The 19994-nt window shown below is 50.7% G+C and overlaps 1 protein-coding gene across 1 annotated transcript in view; it reads left to right on the plus strand.

Annotated features, from left to right (window-relative positions):
• Positions 1-19994, plus strand: part of LSS (lanosterol synthase) — a 35170-nt gene that overhangs the window by 10449 nt on the left and 4727 nt on the right. The window contains exons 10-19 of the mRNA XM_039480434.2: positions 1069-1166; positions 2069-2096; positions 5304-5360; positions 6107-6178; positions 7368-7418; positions 8075-8224; positions 9188-9284; positions 9992-10097; positions 18938-19003; positions 19466-19546. Of these exons, the coding sequence (XP_039336368.1) occupies positions 1069-1166; positions 2069-2096; positions 5304-5360; positions 6107-6178; positions 7368-7418; positions 8075-8224; positions 9188-9284; positions 9992-10097; positions 18938-19003; positions 19466-19546 (806 nt within the window). The remainder of the gene's footprint in view (positions 1-1068; positions 1167-2068; positions 2097-5303; positions 5361-6106; positions 6179-7367; positions 7419-8074; positions 8225-9187; positions 9285-9991; positions 10098-18937; positions 19004-19465; positions 19547-19994) is intronic.

Below are 19994 nucleotides of genomic sequence, written 5' to 3' on the forward strand. Positions count from 1 at the left end.
GCTCTTGTCCTAGGGGGTGCCTGACCCTCTCCTGGAGGCCCTTCCTGAGATCTTTCTGGCTAGCTGGGAGGGGTGTTTTTTTTCACTTGATTCCTTCTGAATTCCCCTCCCCAAATAGTTCATTATTGTCCTTCTCTCAGGGGGTTTAGAGATGCCCAGGGTGGGTGGGAGTAGCAGGGTCCTTGGGTTCCACTCCTGATTCCTCCTGCCTAACCAGGGACTTGGACCTCTCTCTTCTGTGGGGTCCGCAGGGGGCCAGGTATGGGCTAGTTCAGTGACCTTGGAGGGTGAAATCCCTAGGCTGTGCTGGCTCAGGGCCGCCTCCTGACAGAGTCAGCAGCCCCTGGGCTGTGCCGTAGCTGCTGCGGTGTAGTGGCTTGGCCTTGGCATTCTCTGGATGTACCCAGGTGGCACTGGGCCACTGAGTCCCACCCTGATGCTGCATCTCGGGTTTTCTGGGCCTGATGCCACCTCAGTGAATCACAAATCCTGACTGACCTTGCAGCAGGTCCCTTGTTTTCTGCTCAGCAGTGACGTGATTCTGTGTGGGTTGTGGTTTAATCCCATAGAGAGCACGTCTGTACTAAGCACATTAGAAACATCTTGCAATTGGATCTTGACTTGTAAGATCCATAAATAAAAAGTTCGGGCCTCTGGAACAGTCTGCTCTGAGGAAGGAGGGGAGCAAACATTTCCTACTACTACAGTCCCATGTCCACATCTCTTCCTGGGCCCCTCAGGCCCTGCCTCTGTCCCCTGTGGTGTTTCTAAGGCACCTGACAGCCCATGCCCCTCTGGTTGTGGGCTGGCCCCTATGGCCTCTCCTGGAACCCTTCACTTCTCACTGATGGAGTGCGGTCCCTCCTCATCCTATGCCAGGCCATGGCCTCAGCTGACACTGCCTGTGTCTGAGTCGGGTCCTGGGGACACAGTTGTCCATCCTCGCTCAGTCCCGCCTGTTAGAGCAGAAGGCCCCTGTCCTGGCCCTGAGTGAGCTGCATGTGACCCTCTCCCTGGGGGCTGCTGTGGGTCTGGAGCAGATCCCCGATAGGGCTGTGTCTCCGGCAGATCTCGAAAACCATCAACATGCTTGTACGCTGGTATGTGGACGGGCCCACCTCCCCTGCTTTCCAGGAGCACGTTTCCAGAATCCCGGACTATCTCTGGTGAGTGTGGCTGTGATGTGCTGGTGAGGCTTCTCAGTGCAGCCACACGAAGGCTGGATCTGAGCCTCAGCCGCATCCCAGTGAGGGGGCCTCCACGGTGCCATCTGGCAATACTGCCAGGGAACACCACCAGGGAACACCGCCAGTGAGCACCCACCACCAGGGAACACCGCTAAGGAATACCACCAGGGAACACTGCCAGGGAGCACCCACCACCAGGGAACACCACTAAGGAACACCACCAGGGAACACAGCCAGGGAACACCGCTAAGGAACACCACCAGGGAAACACCGCCAGGGAATACCACCAGGGAACAGCAACAAGGAACACCGCCAGGGAATACCACCAGGGACCAGCAGTGTCAGGGCTTGTAGAAGCCACCTAGGGTTGTCTTTGAATTGGAAGATTTGCCACCCAGTGGAAGAGTGGGGTGGTCGCAGAAGGTAGAGTGAGGAGGGGTGTGGTGGGCAGCAGGGCAGCTGCAGGTTGGTGTCAGGAAGACCTGTGGACAAGGGGAGCTTGTTAGACATGGAGTATGCCCTGAAGGTGGGCCCCTGTCGTGGATGGCACAGCACGGTTCAACAATGGAAAGCCCTGGTTGGTCCCACAGCACCGAACACGGGCAGCAGGGCTGAGGCAGCCTGGGGTCAGGGGTCAGGGGTTGGGGAGCCTCCTGCTGCCCTTTGGCTTGGGTGCGCCCTTCCTGGGTGAGTGTGTCCTGTTTTCTCTAGAGTGTGGGCCCAGGAGTCTAGCAGCCCAGCAGCCCAGCTGGGGCGGCATCCAGGCCAGTGCTAGGCCTTGGGGGAGGGGACAGACGCCCTCTCTGGGTACAGGGTCTGGGTAGCCGGCTGGGCTTCCAGCTTTCTCCTTGCACCTGACTTGGGCATTTTTGTCCTCACAGGATGGGCCTTGACGGCATGAAAATGCAGGTAAGGGCTGCAGGACTCCTTTGAAGTCGTTTCTACCCTTCATTACTTTTCCTTCTGGGTTCATTAAGATGCAGAAGTAACTCCTCCTGGACCAAGTCCCGGCAGAGTGTGACCGGAGGCTGAGTCAGTTGAGGCCTCTGGCTGTGTCCCCGTGGGTGCCCACAGTTCTCGAGTGTCTGTCTGCAGCTGTCCTGTTTGCTCTTTGCCCTGATGGTCCGAGTGGGCCCAACCGGAGCTGCAGAAGCTCTCCTCTTGTTACCGTGGCAGGAGGCGGCTCTGGTTAGTGGGGGCCTCTCCCCCATGCACTCTTTTTGCTGCTGCTGTTGAGATGGAGTCTCACTCTATTGCCCAGGCTGGAGTGCAGTGGCTCAATCTCGGCTCACTGCAACCTCCACCTCCCAGGTTCAGGTGATTGTCCTGCCTTAGCTTCCCGAGTAGCTGGGATTACAGGCATTTAGCACCACGCCCAGCTAATTTTTGTATTTTAGTAGAGACAAGGGTTTCACCATGTTGGCCAGGCTGGTCTCGAAATCCTAACCTCAGGTGATCCGCCTGCCTTAGTCTCCCAAAGTGCTGGCATTACAGGTGTGAGCCATTGTACCCAGCGACACTCTTAAGAGGCTCCTCCTTAAAGTTGTGGGTGCACAGGACAGGAGTCTGGAGGGCCATGGTGGCATATGGCTGGGCCTAGGAGCTGCCTGGGGACTTGCTCTGAGTGGGCTGGAACCTAGTCATGAGGGGCACCAAGCACAAGGGAGCGGGGAGGCAGGCATCGCCACGTCCAGGGAGAGGGTGTGCTGGACACTTGGCCACATGGCGTTAGTTGGCTTCTTTCTGGATCCTTCCCTGAGCTTTTAGAAGATACACTTGTTTCCAGGCAGGGATGCCTGACCAGGGTCCTTGCCCTTCAGGGGTTGTGCGTCTGCTACCACTGTGGGGGAGGCCCGAGGCATCTCAGATTTCTCGGAAGTCTGTGGACCAGAGTAGCTGAGAGCTGTGTTAGGAAGGGCCAGCGCCGTGTTCTGCTATACAGTCTCTGCCATCGGAAGCATCCGCCTGAGTGTGGCCTGCTCCAGGTAGAGGTTGTGGTGGTCTCCAGGTCATTGCTCTACAGCAGGCGTCCCCAAACTTTTTACACAAGGCCACTGTCCCTCAGACCGTTGGAGGGCCACCACATACTGTGCTCCTCTCACTGACCACCAATGAAAGAAGTGCCCCTTCCTGAAGTGCGGCGGGGAGCCGGATAAATGGCCTCAGGGGGCCGCAGTTTGGGGACACCTGCTCTGCAGTGTGGGTTGGTCATCGAGGTGGGAGAACAGCCCACTGCACAGGAGCTGTGGGCTCCCTGCCTGCACCGTCTGTGCTGTGTATCGCACGTCCTTCTCCACGTCATCCTGCTCAGCGTCTAGATTTTGTAGATGGTGCTGTCCTGGGTGTGGCTCTGGGGGCAGCAGAGCAGTGTTGAGTGTGGGGTCCTGGCTGACCCTGGTCCTGTCCTGGCTCTGGGGGCCCTGTAGACCCCAGTTCTGTCCAACTGGGCTGAGCCTGTGCCCCTTGTGCATTATCACAATGAGTGTGTCAGAAGCCCAGACAGTGTTGCCCTGTGTGTTGTGGTCTGGTGAGGGTTATGCCCTGCGGGTTTGTCTTCTGTCCCCCACCTGGTTCGGTGTGGAAATGTGGAATCTCCAGAGGTGTCCTGGGTGTCATGTTTGGGATGGACACCCAGGGGCCCAGCACTGCCCGCCCCAGGGCTACCCTTGATGCCAGGTTTCCCCGGCCATGGGCTTTCACCCAGCTGGCCTTGAGCTCCCTTGAGGCTCCCTGGGCACAGTCCATGTTTTGTGAAATGGTTTTCTTTTTTTTTTTTGAGACGGAGTTTCGCTCTTGTTACCCAGGCTGGAGTGCAATGGCGCGATCTCGGCTCACCGCAACCTCCGCCTCCTGGGTTCAGGCAATTCTCCTGCCTCAGCCTCCTGAGTAGCTGGGATTACAGACACGCGCCACCATGCCCAGCTAATTTTTTGTATTTTTAGTAGAGACGGGGTTTCACCATGTTGACCAGGATGGTCTCGATCTCTCGACCTCGTGATCCTCCCACCTCGGCCTCCCAAAGTGCTGGGATTACAGGCTTGAGCCACCGCGTCCGGCCTGAAATGGTTTTCAAAACACATGCAAAGTGGATGAGTTACATGAGTAATGAGTCCCAGAGCAGGCCCTGGCCTCCCTGCCACTCCCTGACCAGCCCTCTCGCTGCGCCCTCTCTTCAGTGCACCTCGGGCTGCTGAGTGCTTCTGTGTTTTATAGAATGCTCTGTGGCTGTCACACCCAGCAAACTTCACGACGGTTCCTGAGTGTAGTCCTCATGTTGCTGTTGGTGTGTGTGAATCAGGGTTCAGGCCAGGCCCACGCAGGCCTTCACGTGTTGGTATCTGAGCTCCTGTTCGTCCACAGCAGTCTTCTGTGGCCTCTTTTCTCCTCCCTGAAGGGCTTCACATTCCGGATCTGACTGGTTGCTCCCTCTGTTCTCTGAGTGTTTGTAAACTGGCCATGCACTGAGGCTTTATCTTGTTGTGTTTCTTTTGTGAGAATGCTTTTCTGGTGGTCGCTGGCTCGTTCCTCCAGTGCACGATGACTGGATTCCTCTGTCCCCTGCCGCCCCCCACCACCATCCCCATGTCTGTTGTGGTCAGTGTCCAGCTCTGTCTCACTGGGGTTTGGTCACCAGCCCTTATGAATTGAGACCAGAGTATGTATCTGGGAGTCCAGGTCCGGGGTGACATTTGAGGTGGGGCCTTCCCAGCCCTATGCAGTTTCCGTCACCTCAGGTATACTCAGAAATGGGGGTCATTTCCAGGCATCACCATGACTGAAGTGCACCTCTCTCATTGGGCGAGGGCAGCTGGATGCTCTGTGTGTGGGTGCTGGAGCCTCTGAGGGATTGTTCAGTCGTACAGGTGTCCTGAGAGGGACACTGTCCTGCCTAGTGGCCCATGAAGAAAGGTGGGGCTCCCTGACCCATGTTTGTCTGCAGGGCTCAGCCTTCTCTGAGGCCCTTGTCAGCCATGAGGGGTGCACAGGGCTCAGAGCCTGAGGTTGAGTGTTGGCTGGATGGGAGCCCCCACACCTGGCCCTCAGGGGCCTGTCGGATCCTGGAGGCCGTAGGTGGGAGTAGGGGAGGCTGCTGTAACACCTGTCTTTTGTGTGTAGGGCACCAACGGCTCACAGATCTGGGACACTGCCTTTGCCATCCAAGCTCTGCTAGAGGTTCGTGGCTCATTCTCTTTTCTCAGCCTCCACTGACCTTCCTTCCTGTGCACGTGAGCCCTCGCGTCCACCTGAAGGCAGCACTGCCGGCCACACACTTGTGACTCCTTGAAGTTTCCAGTGACCTGGGCTCTGGCCTCTGGTTTGAGATGGTGGTGCTGTGGAGGGGGCGGCCTTGCCCAGCAGTCCTGGGTGTTGGGCTGGGTCAGAGGCTTTGGGAGGGGAGGGGCTGGAGGCCGTGTACGCAGGGGAGCCTGGTGAAGGCTGTTTCTCAGAGCATGGGCAGGAGTGGGACTCCAGGCTCTTAGAACTGGAACTGCTCATTATGGGCATTCTCCAGCCAATACTCTAGAGAAACAACAGTGGATTTTTATGCTGTTGGGAATGAGGTTGGTGGGATTCTGAAGGTGTTTCTGGAGTGCCCTGAGGGCTGGGCCATTCAAAGGACCTACCCATGCTGGGGTGCTGGAGATCCTCTGGGCATAGACGCTCGCTGGGTGGGTGGGGTGCTGGCATCCTAGATGGTTTCTTCTGCTCCCTTCCATCTTGTCATATCTCATGGACCGTTGATTTTTTTGTCTTTAAAGGTAAGTGCAGCAAGAAACCCTGGCACTCTCTGGAGATACCTGCCAGTTTCATTCTGGTTCCCAGTTGGGGCAGGATGTGGCCAGAACCATCGGGGAACCACTCAGCCATGGTGGCCATGCAAGGGCGGTTCAGCCTCTCTGTCCTGCTATCTCTTCCAGGCAGGTGGACACCACAGGCCCGAGTTTTCATCCTGCCTGCAGAAGGCACACGAGTTCCTGCGGCTCTCGCAGGTGAGGCCTGTGCCTGGGGCCCTGAGGGGGCTGAAGAGGGGGATCAGGGCTGGGAGCTCCTACAGGCAGAAGTGCCCACCTCTACCCTGCCCTGTTCCCTGCACTGGTTTCTCAGGTTGCCCCTCCCCACCCCTGTTCCATCCACCCGTCCTTGGGCTGGCCTCACCTGGAGCAGCTCTGTGAGGCCTGCAGGGTGCTGGGGGTGCTGGGGGTGCTGGCAGTTTCTGTGTCCTGCTCCTGTTGGAGCCATGGTGTGCAGGAGCCAGGCACAGGTAGGGGCCATTTACCCTGAGCTGCGCAGCCTACACGCCACCTCGGGGTCTCTGAAGTACCTTTTGCCCATAGAGGTGATGCCAGCCTGTGGACGTTCCCTCCTGAGACTGTTTGCAGCGAAAACCCCTGTCCATCCTGCTAGATCAGCTGCCCACAGACAGTGCCCCAGCCCCCAGTTTGACCTCAGTGTCTCACACGTGCCTACACCCCAATCTGCAGCCACAGTCTTCCCATACGCTGTCCCTGCCACGGCCTCAGCCAGTGTCCTTCTGCCTGGAGCAGCTGCCCCTCCCCCCCAGCCCATCTCACCATGTCCCTTCAGATGTCATCAGGACATTGCTTCTGCAGGGCCTCTGGGTGTTCCTGGCCTTCGTGTGGCCAAGGCTGGCACCTATCTGGGGCTCAGACAGGGGAGGGGCATTGTCCTGCTGTGGCTGACCCTGCAGCGGACTCCTCATGCCTCCTGCCTCCTACCCAGGACTTGTTCTGGTTGATGGGGACTTGGGGAGGCTGACTGAACCCTACTACAGTCCAGGCCTCTTCCCTTCTCATTGAGGCAGGAGACACAGCCCAGGAGCTGAGGTCCACGAAGCTGGGGTTGTTCAGGAGGCAGCGGGAGCCCCTGGCAGAGCACACCACAGAGGCCTGGGCCACCTCCTTGCCTCCTGGCTGGTGGGGAGATCATAGAGGAGGCAGGTGCCTCCTGTCTGGGCTAGTTTCAGCCCTTGCTGGCCAGTCACGTTTCCCAGCAGCAGTGGGTGGTGAGCTTTTGGTTTGGGCCCTCAGGTGCCTCGCAGCACCCACTGGGGGCTGTGGCTGGCATATCCTGCCTCTCCAGTCCTGCCCAGTCTATCTCAGTGATGTCCCAGATGCTGACATGTTCTCTGCTTCCACATTTGCCCTTGATGCTGCCCAGATCCCAGATAACCCTCCCGACTACCAGAAGTACTACCGCCAGATGAGCAAGGTATGTGGGAGCCAGCCCCATCCCTGCCCCATCTCCCAGGGGGGGCTGCCCTCAGCAGGTTGGGTCCTTCCCTTTGAAGGGGGGATTCCTCCCTTGGCATCTTTGGATGTCCTGCTGTGATAGTGCCTGGCATAGGGGCCCATGCCTCATGTTGCTGAGCTGCCTGGCACATGGGGGCACTGTTTGCTTGCACATGTGGCCGTGCCTTGGGGCGGTTCAGGTGGTCATGGCACACACGTATAGGCTTCAGGACAGCCGAAGTGTAGCCAGGGCGTCCGGGGAAGGCAGAGGGGAGAAGAGACCTCGGCTGGTGTGGGCTGTGACCACAGGTGCAGGCTGTGAAATTAGGCATGAGCGCAGCTGCTGCTGCCTGTTCACAGTGGGGGTGGGGGGCACCTGGGCCCTGTCCTGTGCCGTCGTGGGATCTGAAGGTGTTGAGGGTGTGAGCTGCTGCCCTGAGGGTCCCTGTGCTGGAAGTTGGAGTTCCATCTAGATGTGCCCAGCTTGGGCCCCTGGCTGCACCCACACCTTTGGTGGATGGGACCCCGTCCTGACTGGGTGCTCTGTGATGGGGAGGGATGTGTGTGGCTGTTGGGTGGCTCCGAGGACTGGGGTGTGGACACCCTCAGCCTAGGGTCACGGGTTGTGTTCTGCAGGGCGGCTTCTCCTTCAGCACGCTGGACTGTGGCTGGATTGTTGCTGACTGCACGGCTGAGGCCTTGAAGGCTGTGCTGCTCCTGCAGGAGAAGTGTCCCTATGTAACCGAGCACATCCCCCGAGAGCGGCTCTGCGATGCTGTGGCTGTGGTAAGGCTGTGGTCCTAGCCCCGTCCATAGCTCATGTCTGCAGATGAGCTGCGTGCTCACCTCCACTCCCACGGGCGCCACCCCACCACACACTCCAGCCGGGCTGTAGGAGCTTGTCCTTGGCCAGCGTTTGCATGTGGAGAACTGTGAGCTCTGGCTGGACCCCTAGGGGCCTTGCTGGGCTGTTTGCAGGGGGCTCTGCACTACAGAGCTGGTGTCCAGCTCAGCGCAGATGCTTGAAGGAGCCGGTGTGGCCCCCAGGGTTTCTCTCTGGTGGTTTCCAGTGGGTGTCCGAAGAAGGAATTTCTGTTGGTTTTGGTACCACATTCTTTCAGCACATCTGGCTGTTGTGCGTGTTTCCCAGTGGAGACCCTGCACTGTCTGGCAGCAGCACACACTTGGTTTCTCTTTTTTTTTTTTTTTTTATGACGGAGTTTCGCTCTTGTTACCCAGGCTGGAATGCAATGGCGCGATCTCGGCTCACCGCAACCTCCGCCTCCTGGGCTCAGGCAGTTCTCCTGCCTCAGCCTCCCGAGTAGCTGAGATTACAGGCACGCGCCACCATGCCCAGCTAATTTTTTGTATTTTTAGTAGAGACGGGGTTTCGCCATGTTGACCAGGATGGTCTCGATCTCTTGACCTTGTGATCCACCTGCCTCGGCCTCCCAAAGTGCTGGGATTACAGGCGTGAGCCACCGCGCCCGGCCAACACTTGGTTTCTAAGTCATAGGCACATGTGGGGGCGTGTTCCGAGGTGGTTGTGCATGGAGGCCCTGAAGGATGAGGTTGCGGCTGCTGCCTGGGGCACTCAAGGGCTTGGTTAATGTGGAAATCGGCTTCTTGCCCCCGTTCCTGCCCCATTGGTTGTCAGCCCTAGTGTTGCCTCTAGAAATCTCCACTGTGGCCTGGGCGTCTGTGTGTGCTCATCATGTGGGCGAGTTCTCGGGTGCTCTGTGATTTCAGCTGCTGAACATGAGGAATCCCGATGGAGGGTTCTCCACCTACGAGACTAAGCGTGGGGGGCACTTGCTGGAGCTGCTGAACCCCTCGGAGGTCTTTGGTGAGTGGTCAGCCAGCACTGTGGTACACAAACCCCAGAGCCAGCTTTTCCCCCTTGCTGCAAGGGCCCAGGCTCACCAGCAGATCTGTCTGGAGCCCTCCCTCAGCCCGGGGTGTTCTGTGCCCCTCCATCCCTGGCAGGATCCCTGTGTTGTGGATAGGAGGGCATCAGGTCCGGCTTCGGGGATGGGATGGTGGAGGGTTCCAGTGAGGTCCACAGCCTGGGCTGGCTCCTGCTCAGTCCACAGGGCTTACGTTCTGCGGAGGCTGCTGTGTGTCGCGAGCCCACTTCGTGAATCCCAGAGCGCCTGCAAGGAGGTATCTCTGGGGACTGAGGGGACCCACGTCATGGGCTGGTTGGCTGCTGTGTGTGCGTGGCTGCCACTGTACTGGCCTGGGGACAGAATCTCACCCCTGGTCCACCTTTGGGCACCTCACATGCCCCCTTCCTGGTCCTCTACCCATCGCACATGGCTTTCTGGGCTGGGATTGCAGCTTTCTGCTGCGTTCCCCTCATCTTTGCTCTCTTGTAGTACAGGTGTGTGTCCTGGGCCGGCCAGTGTTTGCTCTGGAGGTCGGTCGGGGAGGTAGCATCCAGGCACGGATTCTGCACACTGCGACACTCTTGCTTGTCGTGATTTGGCCTGAGTTGCAAGCCCCGGGCAGCCAGGCTGAGACAGCACCTTGGTTCTTCCTTCGCTTCCCCAGGGGACATCATGATTGACTACACGTATGTGGAGTGCACCTCGGCCGTGATGCAGGCACTTAAGCATTTCCACAAGCATCTCCCAGACCACAGGGCAGCCGAGATCAGGTACGAAGGGCCTCGGCCTGGGATGCTCTCCCTCAGTGTGGGGGCTTGCCAGGTTGGGGGCCAAGGCCCAGACGCAGCATTCTCTAACACAGCCCTCGTGGCCCATCTCAGAAACAAAACTCACGTAGATGTGGAGAGGCTGCAGAGGTTACTGAATCCAGTTATATGCCCTAAAGCCTACAAAATATCTATTGGGGCTCAGAATAGCATAATTACAACACAAAAATGGATTTTCTCCCTATCTTTTAGTAATGTTAAAAAGACATTACATATGCGACTCCCCCTGTGTTCCAGTAGCAGTTTTTAAGGGTAGCAAATATTCAGGAAAGTGTACAGGTTGATTTTCTAAAGGAAACAGGTCCTGGTGCCAACATCGAACATGGCAATGCCACCAGAGCCCTCAGGCGTCCCCATGAGGCGGCCGCCCACACGCCTACCAGGTTGTGGGTTTCTGTTGCTCACTTTGAGCCTTGTCTAGGTGGAATCCTGAGGTGTGGACTTCGTGTTGCCTTCCCCTCATCTGCTTGAGGTTAGCCAGGTGGCTGGGGTAACAGTAGTGTTCTCTCCCTCGGGCCTTTGGTTGAATGCAGGTGCTGTGCTGGCTAGCTGCCCGTCCTCAGCACCTGGGAGGATTTCAGTCTGGGCTTTTATGAAGTGTCTCCTGTGAACACTCTTGTACTTCCCTTTTCCGGCACCTGGGTACTGTACTTATTTCTCACAGTCATGTACCTAGGAGTGTCATTGCTATGTCAGAGGGCACGTTAAAGGGCATGTGGTTTGTGCAGGTTCTTTATCCTACTACGATTACAGTTTTTACTTTTGTTAAACCTGGTGTAGACTCACCCTGGTCATGATGTACTGTTTTTTTATATATTGCTAGATTCAATTTGAGGAATATTTTGTTACGAGTTTAACAGCTCTGGTTACAAGAGACACTGGTCTATAATTTTTCTTTTTTTTTTTTAAAGTTGGGGTTTCACCATGTTGGCCACCAGGATGGTCTCAATCTCTTGACCTTGTGATCTGCCCACCTTGGCCTCCCAAAGTGCTGGGATTACAGGCCTGAGCCACAGCACCTGGCCTGTAATTTTCTTTATATAAAATTATATGAAATTTTCTTTACATAATGTCTTTGTGAGGTTCTCCTGTTAAGATGATGCTGAACTCAGAAAAGCAGTTGGAAATTGTTTTTTAAAATACTCTTTGGAAGAATTTATGTAATGTTTGTAATATTTTTGCCTTTAAATATTTGGGAAAAATTACTGGAAATGTCAGTTGGGCCTGGAGTTTTCTTCGAGGAAAGGTTTTAAATTAGAAGCTCATTTTTTTTTTTTTTTGAGATGAGGTCTTGCTCTGTCACCCAGGCTGGAGTGCAGTGTAATTTCTTTAATAGTTTATAGGACTAAGTAGATGTTCTATTTTTGTATCAGTCTGGGGAGTCTTCCTTTTTCCACTCAGTTTTATACTGATTGGCACGAGTGTTCCATATCCTCTTGGATGGCTCTGAGCTCAATGCTGACATCCTCATCTTCCTTCTGAGATCTTATGCCGATCTTTTGAAAAAACAAAAACCGTCTTAGTCTTTGATTCTGTTTTTTAAGAGAGTTTATTTTTTGTTTCATCAATTTCTGTTCTTTGTTATTTTCTTCCTTTTTTATGTTTTTCGAGACAGAGTCTTGCTCTGTCACTCAGGCTGGAGAGCAGTGGTGTGATCTCAGTTCATTGCTACCTCTGCCTCCTGGGTTCAAGTGATTCTCCTGCCTCAGCCTCCCGAGTAGCTGGAACTACAGGTGCTCACCACAATGCCCAGCTGATTTTTTTGGTATTTTTAGTAGAGACAGGATTTCACCATGTTGGTCAAGCTGGTCTCAAATTCCTGATCTCAGGTGATTCACCTTCCTTGGCCTCCCAAAGTGCTAGGATTACAGGTGTGAGCCAGCACACCTGGCCTTTGTTGTTTTCTTTCTCCTTTATTTTTCTAACTTGAATGCTTAGATATTTGATTTCAGTTTTGTATTGAAATATGCACTTGAGGCTATAAACGAGTTTTGATATATCATTCAATTAAAACTGTTGTTTGGTGCTCGCTGCGGCAGCACAAATATTAAGTGTTTTCTGTTTCTGCTGTTCTTCTCTGACCCTGAGTTATGTGGGAGTGTGCTGCTTCATTTAACATCTAAGGATATTCTGGTTGTGTTTTTGTTGGAAGCCGTGGGTGGAGCAGGGGTTTTCTTGTGCTTTGCAGGTGCAAGCACTGTGTTCATTGTCTTCCATGGCCTGGCACAGCCCTTGGCCACGTGCTGCCCGGTGGTGTGAAGTGGGCACGAGTTGTCCTCAGCCACACTCACAGAATTGGCCTTTTAAAAAATATAACACCTTTTAAAAGTCACTGTAATAAAGTAAAGCAGGTTCTTTACAAACAAGACTTGCAAAATATAGAAAAGTGCAAAGAAGAGGCTAAGTCGCCCCCTCCTCACCCCTGAATACATTTCCATGGTGGTTTGCCACCCTTCTTCAGGCCTGGCCCATTTTGTGCCTGGGTGAGGTTTCTAAAAGCCCCACCATTGAGCGTGCTCCTCCAGTACAAACCATAACGGCACAGGTGTTGTGTCATTTCACTCAGTAGCCTCTGGGTTATTTTTCAATTTTCATTGTTTTTTAGCTTTTTCCCCAGTTTAACCTTAACTGGTATTTTCTTGTTAAATATTTATTCATGACCATTATTATTCCCTAAAGCCATATGGCTTGGGGTTTGCCTGCCTGGCTGGGCCCCCAACCCTCCCTCTTCCTGGCTGACCTGGCCTGGTCAATTCTCTGCTCATCTCTTTCCCTGCCTGGGTGGGCAAGAGTACAGCCTCGCAGAGTGGAGGGATTGTGAGAGGTGCCGCAGGGAAGCGCATGTCAGCTGTTGTCACTGTGTAGAAATGGATCCTGAATGTGGCGCACAGGGAGCCGTGGTGAACTTCATCGTGGGTTTCCTCTGCATTTCTTTGGTGACTTCCAAGCTAGAACATTTTTTTAATAATTTATTTTTTTAGACAGAGTCTCATTCTGTTATCCATGCTGGAGTACAGTGGTGAAATCAAGGCTCACCACTGCCTCAAACTCCTGGGCTCAAGCAATCCTCCCACCTCAGTCTCCTGAGTAGCTGGGAATAAAGGTGTATACTGTTAGGCCTGGCTAATTTTAAAAATGTTTTGTAAAGATGGGATCTAGCTCTGCTGCTCAGGCTGGTCTTGAACTCCTGGGCTCAAGTAATCATCCTCCCACCTCAGCCTCCCCAAATGCTGGGATTACATGGTAAGTCACCACCCCCAGCCATTTTTAAAATTTTCACTAGGATGGTTTTTCTTTTTCTTTTTTTATTTTTTTTAATTATTTTATTTATTTATTTTCTTTCATTTTTAAGTACAGTAAGGATTTGTGTATTATGTTACAGATATTTTCTCCTCAATTTCTTTGTTCTTTTTATCTCTTTACGGTGTTTGAACATAAGTGTTAAACTTTTATTTATTTTTATTTTTATTTTTGGGATGAAGTCTTTGTCGCCCAGGCTAGAGTGTAGTGGCACGATCTTGGTTTACTGCAACCTCCGCCTCTCAGGTTCAAGGGATTCTCCTGCCTCAGCCTCCTGAGTAGCTGTGACTAAAGGCATGTACCACCATGCCCAGCTAATTTTTTTTTTTTTTTTGTATTTTTAGTAGAGATGGGATTTCACCATGTTGGCCAGGATGGTCTCGATCTCTTGGCCTCATGATCTGCCTGCCTTGGCCTCCCAAAGTGCTGGGATTACAGGCGTGAGCCACTGTACCCGGCCAAGTTTTCAACTTTTAAATGGTTAAATATATTAGTCTGATTTTTATATTAAGATTTTAAATTTACCTAGGGAGTTTTTTAGATACAGTATAGGGTTGCCAATTACTTTAACATTATTTATATGGAATATTCTATTTTACTACACAGACTTAAATTCTCCCCTAAATTTACAAATTTATAGAAAAGCTGCAAAATTAGTAAAAAGTGCTCCTGTTTCCTCTAAGTAAGATTCCTCATTGGGTGGCATTCTACTCTGAGGGCTTCATTGCCTTCCCTCCCATGTGCTCCAGAGATACTCTTTGTTGAACCACTGGAGAAGTTGCAGATAGGATGTACTGTGTTTCTAACTGCTAGAGTATTTCTTAGCAGGTGTATTCTTTTGTGCAAGTGTAAGTCAGAAAGTTAATGTTGATGAAATACTAATCTGCAGGCCTTATTCAAATTGGCCTAATTGTTCCAATAATGTCCTTTATGGCGAAGTTTTTCCTCAAGCGTTAATCTGATATTAGGGTTGCATTTGTTTATTTTATTTTTTATTTTTATTTTTTTGAGACAGAGTCTCATTCCGTCACCAGGGGCCAGGCTGGAGTGCAGTGGCAAGACCTTGGTTCCCTGCAACCTCCACCTCCCGGGTTCAAGCAATTCTCCTGCCTCAGCCTCCCGAATAGCTGGGAATACAGGCCTGTGCCACTAAGCCCAGCTAATTTTTTTGTATTTTTAGTAGAGTTGGGGTTTCACTGTGTTGGCCAGGATGGTCTCGATCTTTTGAACTCATGATCCGCCCACCTCAGCCTCCCAAAGTGCTGGGATTACAGGCATGAACTACCGTGCCTGGCCTGTTTATTTATTTTTAATTATTTTTCATTTCTTTTTCTTTTTTCCTTATCCTCCTTACTGTGCACATGGGTTGTATTTAGTTATAACATTGACACTCTTTTAACCTGGAATAATTCCTTAGTCTTTCCTTGTGTTTGATGACTCTGTCATTTTTGAATTGTTCAGCAAGTTATTTTGTAGAATATTCTCAGTGTTTTTTTTCTGGTGTCTCATGATTAGATTCAGGCTATGATGCTGTACGTTTTTGTCAGGAATATTGCAGAAGTAGGGCCTTCTGCATCTTACCAGGAAGCACACAACCACTTTGATCCCTTGATGAAGGTGGTGAGCAGTGTACTTAGTTTCTCCACTATGAAGTTGCCGTTTCTTTTTTAATTGGGAGACAGTCTTAGGCTATGTAAACGTCCTATTTCTCATCAGACTTATACCTGTTATTGTTAGCATTTGATGATGATTCTTGCCTGAATCAATTATTTGCATAATGCTTGCAAAATTGTCATTCCTTCCATATGTATTAGTTGGCGTTCTTCCAAAAGCTTTTCCTTTGCCTCTGTTTATTTACTTATTTATTATCACTGTGGACTCGTAGATTCCTATGCAGTTGATTTTGATACTGATCTCATAGCTAGACAATTTGCTAAACTTTAAAAAAAAAATTACGCTCTTTATCTTTTATAGCAGTTTTAAATTTACAGAAAATTTGAGTGGAAGATGCCGTTTCCCCATAAAGCCACTAACTCCTCTCACTTTCCACCAAGTTTCTGCTGATATTCACATCTTGCGTTAAATTGGTGCATTTGCTAGTTGATGAGTCAACATTCATAAATTATTGTCATCCGAAGTCTGTTGTTTACATTCAGGTTCCTCTTTATGTTGTTCGTTCTGTGGTTTTCACAGATGTGTAACACATGTGTCCACCACTGCAGTGTCACAGTAGTTTCACTGCCCAGAGTCCACTGTGCTCCATCCGTCATCCCCTGTCCTCACCTCTGGAACCCCTTAGTAGCAAACACTGATATTTTTACTGTCTCCATAGTTTTGCCTTCCAGACTGGCCTTTTTCACTTAATAATAAGCATTTAAGGTTCTTCAGTGTCTTTCTATGGCTGGATAGCACATTGGTTTTTAGTGCCGAATAATATTCCATTGTCTGGATGTACCACAGTTTATTCATTCACCTACTGAGGTGAATGCCTTTCTTGCTTCCAAGTTTTGGCAACTATGGATAAAGTTGCTATCAATGTTAGCGTGCATGTAAGTTTTCAGCTCATTTGGGTAAATGCCAAGGAGCGTGATTGCAGGATCCCATGGTGAGAGCGTGTTCTGTAAGAAGCTACCAAGCTGTGTTCTAAAGTGGCTGCACCGTCTGCATTTCCACCAGCAATGATGAGCCTTCCTATTGTTCCACATCCTCACCAGCATTTGGTGTTGTGTTTTGGGTTTTAGCTGTTCTAAGAGGTGCATAGTTGCTATCTCCTTGTTTCAGTTTGCAGTTCCCTAATGACATTCTGTTAAAATCTTCTCATACAGTATTTGCCACCGGTATCTTTTTCAGTGAAGTGTCTGTTAAAGTCTTTGGTTCATTTTTAAGGGTTTTCTTATTGTTGAGTTTTAGTTCTTTGTATATTTTGGCTGCCAGCCCTTTATCAGATATGTCTTTCGCAGATATTTCTGCCAGTCTGTGTCTTGTTTCTTCATTCTATTTATAGTATCTTTTGCAGAGCCAGTTGTTATTTTAATGGAGTCCAGCTTATCAGTGTACTCTTTCAAGTATCATGTTTTTGGTGTTGTTTCTAAAAAGTTACTGCCAAGCCCAAGGGTACCTAGATTGTTTCCTGTGTTATATTCTAGGAGTTGTTAAGTTTTGCATTTTACATCTGGGTCCATGATTTGTTTTGAGTTCAACTGTGAAGGGTTTACGGTTCGTGTCTAGATTTTGTTGCATGTGGATGTCCAGTTGTTTTGGCACCATCTGTGGAGAAGACTTTTTTTGCGACATTTTGTTGCCTTTGCTCCTTTGTAAAATATCAGTTGACGGCATTTGCGTGGGTCTGTTTCTGAGCTCTCTGTTCTGTTCCATTGGTTTATTTGTTCTTTTCGTCAGTACCACCCTGTCTCGGTTCCTGTAGCTCTGTAGAAGGCCTTGAACTCAATTAGTGTCAGTGTTCTCACGTCAGTGTTCTCTTTCAATAGTGCAGTGGCTATTCTGGGTTTTTTCCCCTCTCCCTGTACATTTTAGAATCAGTCTGCTGATAGTTAAAAAATGCCGAGACTTTCGTTGGGATTCCATCGAATCTATAGCTCAAGTTGGGAAGATCTTTTATTTCTTTCATCAGAATTTTGTAGATGTCATCATATATAGATCTTGTACATATTTTGTTGTTTACACCTAAGGATTTCAATTTTTTGGAGCTAATGTCAATGGCATTGTGTTTTAAATGTCAAAATCTAATTGTTCATTGCTTGTAGGAAAACAGTCGACTCTTTTTCTTTTTCTTTTCTTTTTTTTAAGAGATGGAGTCTCAGTCTGTTGCCCAGGCTGGAGTGCAGTGGTGCCATCATAGCTCACTGTAGCCTCAAACTCCTAGGCTCAAGGAATCCTCCTGTCTCAGCCTCCTGAGTAGCTAGGACCACAGGCATGCACCACCATGCTCAGCTAAATTTTTAAATTTTTTTTATGGAGATGGGGTCTTGCTCTGTTACCCAGGCTGGTCTCAGACTGCCCTGTCTGCTTTGAGATGATTATATATTTGTGTCGTTTGTTAATTTGTAGAGGATTATTATGGATTTTTCTAATGTTAAGACACCTTTGTATTTCTGAGATAGACCTTTGTATGGGTCTATATTTAAGACAGTTTTCAGTTTCTCAGTTTTAATTTGGAGTTTTGCGTCTGTGTTCATGAGTGAAATAGCCTGAAAATTTCACTATTCCATGTCTTATTTCTCTGGGTTCCTAGAATGAACGAGAGAATGTTCCTCCTCTTTCTATTCTCTGGAAGAGTTTGTGTGAGATTATAATGAGTGTGCCTGATAATTTAGTCGAATTCACTTAAAAATTCCTAGGCCTAGAGTTTTTTTCCTGGGAAAAGTTTAGATTTGGACTCATTCTTTTAGTAGTTTTAGGACTGTTTAGGTTCTCTGTTTCTTGATTGAGGCAGTTTTGATAAGTTAATTTTTCTAATTTGTACATTTTATCTAAGTTTTCAAATGTAATACATAAAATGTTCTTATTTCTCACCATATCTGTGTAGTCCTATCACTTCTTTTATTGCTTTTATTGTACGTTGACTGTTGGTTTCACCTATTGCTGGTGACAATGTTAGTACAAACCTAGTGGCTTAGAAGAACACACATTTATTACTTCACCATTTCTGTCAATCAGAAGTCCAGGCGCACCTCTCGGGTCCTCGGCCTCAGGGTCTCCCCAGGCTTCAGTCAGGGTATTGGGATTGGGGTCTCACCTGAGCTTCCAGTGAGGAAGGCTCTGCCTCTGAGCACACGGGGTCCTCGGCTGGATCCCTTTCCTCAGCTGGAAGCTGCTGACTGCCTTTTGCTGCAGGGGCCTCTGTAGATGGCATCTCACAAAAGCCAGAAGGGAGAGTTGGTAGAGGGAGTTTGCGAACACGATCGGAGCTGCAATCACATGGACCTTAGTCCCAGGACCGACACCCATCAGCCCTGCTGAATCTGCTGGTTAAAGATGAGTCTCACGTCCCGCAGGCTGACACCAGAGTAGACACTTCACTCCAGCCTTTTTGGAGAACCGGATGTTTTTAGAAATACCAGTTAGATTTAGGATGGGTCTTCTTTGTCTTCTAAATCTGTTGTTTTCTCTCTAATTGATTTTTCCCTGTTCTTACTTAGTTCACTTTGTTTGCTTTGCTCAAGCCTGGGCCCCTGGGTCTCAGTGGCACTGCTCCTCTTTGACCCCGTGTCTGCGGGGGCTTCCTCCCGAGGCCTTGCTTTCCTCACCATCCCTTTTCAGACTCTGCCAGTCTGCCTCCCGCTCTGGTGTCTTGTAGTTGTTTTGTTTAAAAACCCTCATAGGTCTGTGTAAACTGTTTTATTTTTATGTGGTTTTTAAGGGAGACCATGCTCATTCTTTTGAGACCCTGAAATGGGTGGAATTGGGATAGGCAAACTGCCATTTTGCCGGATTGTTCATTGGGCCAATCTCATGTGTTCCAGGGAGACCCTCAAGCAGGGCTTAGAGTTCTGTCGGCGGCAGCAGAGGGCCGACGGCTCCTGGGAAGGGTAAGTGAGCCCCGCCCATGAGTGCAGACATGTGTGGGATCCAGAGGTTTCTGCTCTCACACGCTGCCTTCATAAATGTTGGGTGGTATGTTGGTGCTGCACCAGACGTTTCTGGAAGTGAGCTGCCAGCCCATGACTTCTGGGAGACCTCGTTCCTTTTTTGGCATGCCTGGCCTCTGCCTTGGTGAAATTGCTCGGCATGTTGCTGGGTGCAGCCAGGCTGTGTTGGACATGCACTGTCGCCTGAGTGCGGTTGTTCCCCTCCACCCTCGCGGCTTGTTCTCGGGTGTCTGGCTGGTGGGCCCAGCAGATGGAGCTGCTGTCTTCCATGGCCCTAACGCCTGAGGCACTGGAGTTGTTGGGCTGGCTGGGGCACGTGTGAATGTCGCCGAATGCCTGTGGTTTCACATACCGGTTGTGAACATGGGTTGAAGGGCTGAGGCTCTCCTTGTCTCCCTTCAGGTCCTGGGGAGTGTGCTTCACCTACGGCACCTGGTTTGGCCTGGAGGCCTTCGCCTGCATGGGGCAGAGCTACAGAGATGGGTGAGTGAGTGAGTGCCTATCCTCTGGTGGGCAGGGTTCTCAGCCCAATCCACGGACATGAGTGTTGTTTGCTTTGATGTTTGATTATAGGAGTGGTTTTTTCCTTTTTTTGAAACAGAGTCTCGCTCTGTCAACAGGGCTGACATGCAGTGGCATGATCCAGGCTCACTGTAGTCTTGAACTCCTGGGCTCAAGCGATCCTCCCAAATAGCTGGGACCACAGGTGCACGCCACCACACCTGACTAATTTTTCTTTCCTTTTTTTTTGTTGCACACCTAATTTTTTAAAACTTTTATGCAGAGATGGCGTCTTGCTGTGTTGCTCACACTGGTCAGGGCTCAAGCAATCTTCCTACCTCGGTCTCCCAAAGTGCTGGGTTACAGGCATGAACCACTGCGCCTGGCCTGTTTTTAATATTTTTAAACAGTGAGATAAGATCGGTTTCTC

The sequence above is a fragment of the Saimiri boliviensis genome, chromosome 18, assembly GCF_048565385.1.
Source record: "Saimiri boliviensis isolate mSaiBol1 chromosome 18, mSaiBol1.pri, whole genome shotgun sequence".
In the NCBI taxonomy this organism is placed as follows: domain Eukaryota; kingdom Metazoa; phylum Chordata; class Mammalia; order Primates; family Cebidae; genus Saimiri; species Saimiri boliviensis.